Source organism: Impatiens glandulifera, chromosome 9 (assembly GCF_907164915.1).
Source record: "Impatiens glandulifera chromosome 9, dImpGla2.1, whole genome shotgun sequence".
NCBI classification, from domain to species: Eukaryota; Viridiplantae; Streptophyta; class Magnoliopsida; order Ericales; family Balsaminaceae; genus Impatiens; species Impatiens glandulifera.
This window is the reverse complement of record NC_061870.1, coordinates 14427554-14430826: the sequence shown is the minus strand read 5'-3', so window position 1 is coordinate 14430826 and position 3273 is coordinate 14427554. Positions and strand designations below refer to the sequence as shown.

Below are 3273 nucleotides of genomic sequence, written 5' to 3'. Positions count from 1 at the left end.
ACTTATCTTTATTTGTAGATACTTCTATTCCTTTAGATTAACTTGTATTCCTGAAACATCAAACACAAAAATTTCGATGGCACAAGCTACTAAATAACTTAGCACATGGAAACTTTTTTAAGATTGTTAGAAATAATGTCTTGAAATAACAGAAAATATATATAAAATGATGTTATAAATAAATTAAATAAATACAATATTACAAGAATGAAATCACCAGATAAAATGTTGATTCGAGGCATGTGTTAGACACATTTCCCTTAAAACAGTTTTATCGTCTCCCGTTTGTGCTGGAGCTTATCGTAGATGGCTGTCTCCCAGGGTACAACGAATCTAGTAGTGATTCTACACTGAAATCACTACTCGTCGAACTTGATCAGCGTACCTGAACTATCACCGGGTTTCAACGGAAAATATCGAGCGAAAAATTCGAAGAACACTCAAAAAATAAGAAGATGGCTTTTGGAATTGTAGAGTGAGAAAGAATGAAATGATGAATTGAGTTTTTGATTAGAGATGAGAGGTCTTATATTGTTGAAAAGTAAAACCATTAAATAAAATCGTCATTTTATCCAACGGTTGACATTGTTTGCCTCTTCATTACTTTAACGTTTTTCTCTTCATTATAGAGTAATTGTTTTCCAAAACAATTAAGGCATTTACAATTCAATACTAACGTTACATGGTTTTCCAATTTGTTAATAATAATATTAATTATCATAACAAATAATAATAATAATAACAAACTCATGTAATTTACACTACAAATTAACAACATTTTGTTAATTGGTCATCAAGGCATTTTAGATCAATTAATTTAAATTAATTGATTTAAATTATACATTTGGATCAAATTTCACCCTTTAATTCACGTTTGAATTTCATGTGAATTTGATTTGATTTTATTACCCACATTCTAATTTCCATTCATTAATGGAATTTATAGAATTAGTTTAAAACTTCCAACACATGGATGATGGAACAACTAACTCAAATGCGGACACTAGCACCTTAGTCGTGGTCGAGGATGAGGGCTCATATTCATTCCTAGATTTCATCTCGAATTCATGGACTTTCATATCGACAAACATGTCGTGCAACTCCATCTTGTGGAGGTTTTTGGACTCTCTCATCACTGTTGACTTGATGTCTCAAGCACTGAGAAACGCCTTCAACGCCTTAACGATGACTTCTTTTTTCCATAGACCTTTCTTAGAGTGGAAAGTTCAATGACAATGCTGGTGAAACATTCGTCAAACTCGTTCATCGACTCCCCTGGGAGTATCTTGAAGCTATCGAACTTTTGAGTGATTTCATAATCATTTCTCATATATTAATAATTGATTAGGAATACATGATGTTGATCTCCATAATCAATTCAAGAGCCAATATATATAAAATAATTATCTCATCTAATTTTGTAAAAAAATAAATAAAACAAAAATAATTGTCTATATTATTATCAAAATTTAACAACTAATTAAAATAAAGTATGTAAATAATATTTTTAAATAAAAATATAATTATTTAATTATTTAAAATTTTCTATTTATATATAATCAAATTAAGACATTGAAATATTTTTATTTTGCAATATATAATAAAAAAATTAATTCATCAATTTAGAAAGATATCTAGATATCAATTAATTAGATTTCTTTCTTTTTATGAATATTCATAATGTTCCTATGCGAATTTTGTTTACTTAAATCTATAAATAGACTCCTCTAATCTAAGAAAAATTAAACATTTTATCTATTCATTACATATTATATCTCCCGTGTTTTATCTTCATCGAATCATGGTCAAAGCAAACAAAGGGCGTCAAAGAATCACCATGGCCAAAATGAAGAACGAGAGTAATCTTAAGGTGACATTCTGCAAAAGGAAAAGTGGGCTTTTCAAGAAATTCAGCGAGCTTATCACACTATGTGGGGCTGAAGTTTTACTTCTAGTATTTTCACCAACAAACAGAGTGTTCTCCTACGGTCATCCCAGTGTAGAAGAAATAGTTGGGCGATTATTTGGTTCATCCTCTCCGACGGGGCTTTCCAGTGAAACTCAACAAATGATTGAATCTTATCGGTCATCAAACATTAGGGAACTAAATTCTAATGTGATGCAGGTTGAGGAATTGATGGAGGTTGAGGAGCAGCATGCGAAGCAGATAAATCACGACAAGAGAGTTGGGCAGGATCAAAGATGGTGGGAGAGATCGAATAAAGAGATGAATTATCAACAACTTGAACATCTCAAGATGTCTCTATTGAATTTAAATGCCATTGTGACGCAAAAGATGTTGGAGTTTTCTAACCCGTAAACTCAAACTTGTTTACGGGAAATAATTATTATTGTGATAAGTTCTTGATAAATTTATCTTGTTGTTTTAATTTTTATAATTTTAATTGTTATTGTTTTGATTGATGTTTGTGTTATGAATTTTATTTTAATTTATTTATGTGTTTGTAACCATATTTTTGTAATTTAATATTTTTTTTTGTTTTTATACTATTATCGATTAAGTTTTATGTGATTCGATAAGAAAAAAATATTGAGAAAAAAAATTAAACGATAATGTCACATTTTTATCGTAAAATAAATAATCGAATATCTCAATCTTCATTATAGTTAAAGATCTCATCTTTTTTGGATCTCCAACCATAGAATACACTTTAATGCTAAATTCAAAATTTTATAAAGTATATTATAATATATAAAAATATCTTAATTTAAAATATAATTTTATATTTTAATAAATAAAAATCTTATTTTAATTTCATATCTTTATTATCATAAATTTTGAATTAAAATCTGTTACAAATTAACAATTAATTAATTTTCATGATAATTGATTAGATAGTTATTACTGTAGTTAATAGAGAATTACATGTTTATGTGTGAAATGAGTAGGCCTGATGATATCGTTGGAAATGAGATTCTCATGTGTTGCTGGTTAGATTCCCTTTCCTTTGAATACTAGGAAGAAAGGGCTACCAAGAAGCAATAGAGATGGCTTGATTATAAAGATGATAGTTTTCTTTCCCTCATTAATTTTGAAAAGTAATTTTCTGTTTTTTCTCTTAATTACATTTTATAAAGTAATTATTCAACCACATATATTTTATTTTCCCTCATTCGATCTCAATATCTTTATAAATATTTAAGAAGATAATATACAAAATATTGTAAATCATTTTTTAGTTAACTTTTGATTATATATTATATTATTTCATATATAAATAATATATATTCTTTTAAATCTTAACACCATAA

General features: G+C 27.7%; 1 protein-coding gene across 1 annotated transcript; it reads left to right on the top strand.

The window, feature by feature from the left end:
* Positions 1-1801: 1801 nt before the first annotated feature.
* Positions 1802-2320, top strand: LOC124915853 (agamous-like MADS-box protein AGL62). Its single transcript, XM_047456600.1, has one exon. The coding sequence runs from the start codon at positions 1802-1804 to the stop codon at positions 2318-2320; it is 519 nt and encodes a 172-aa protein (XP_047312556.1).
* The last annotated feature ends 953 nt before the right edge of the window (positions 2321-3273 follow it).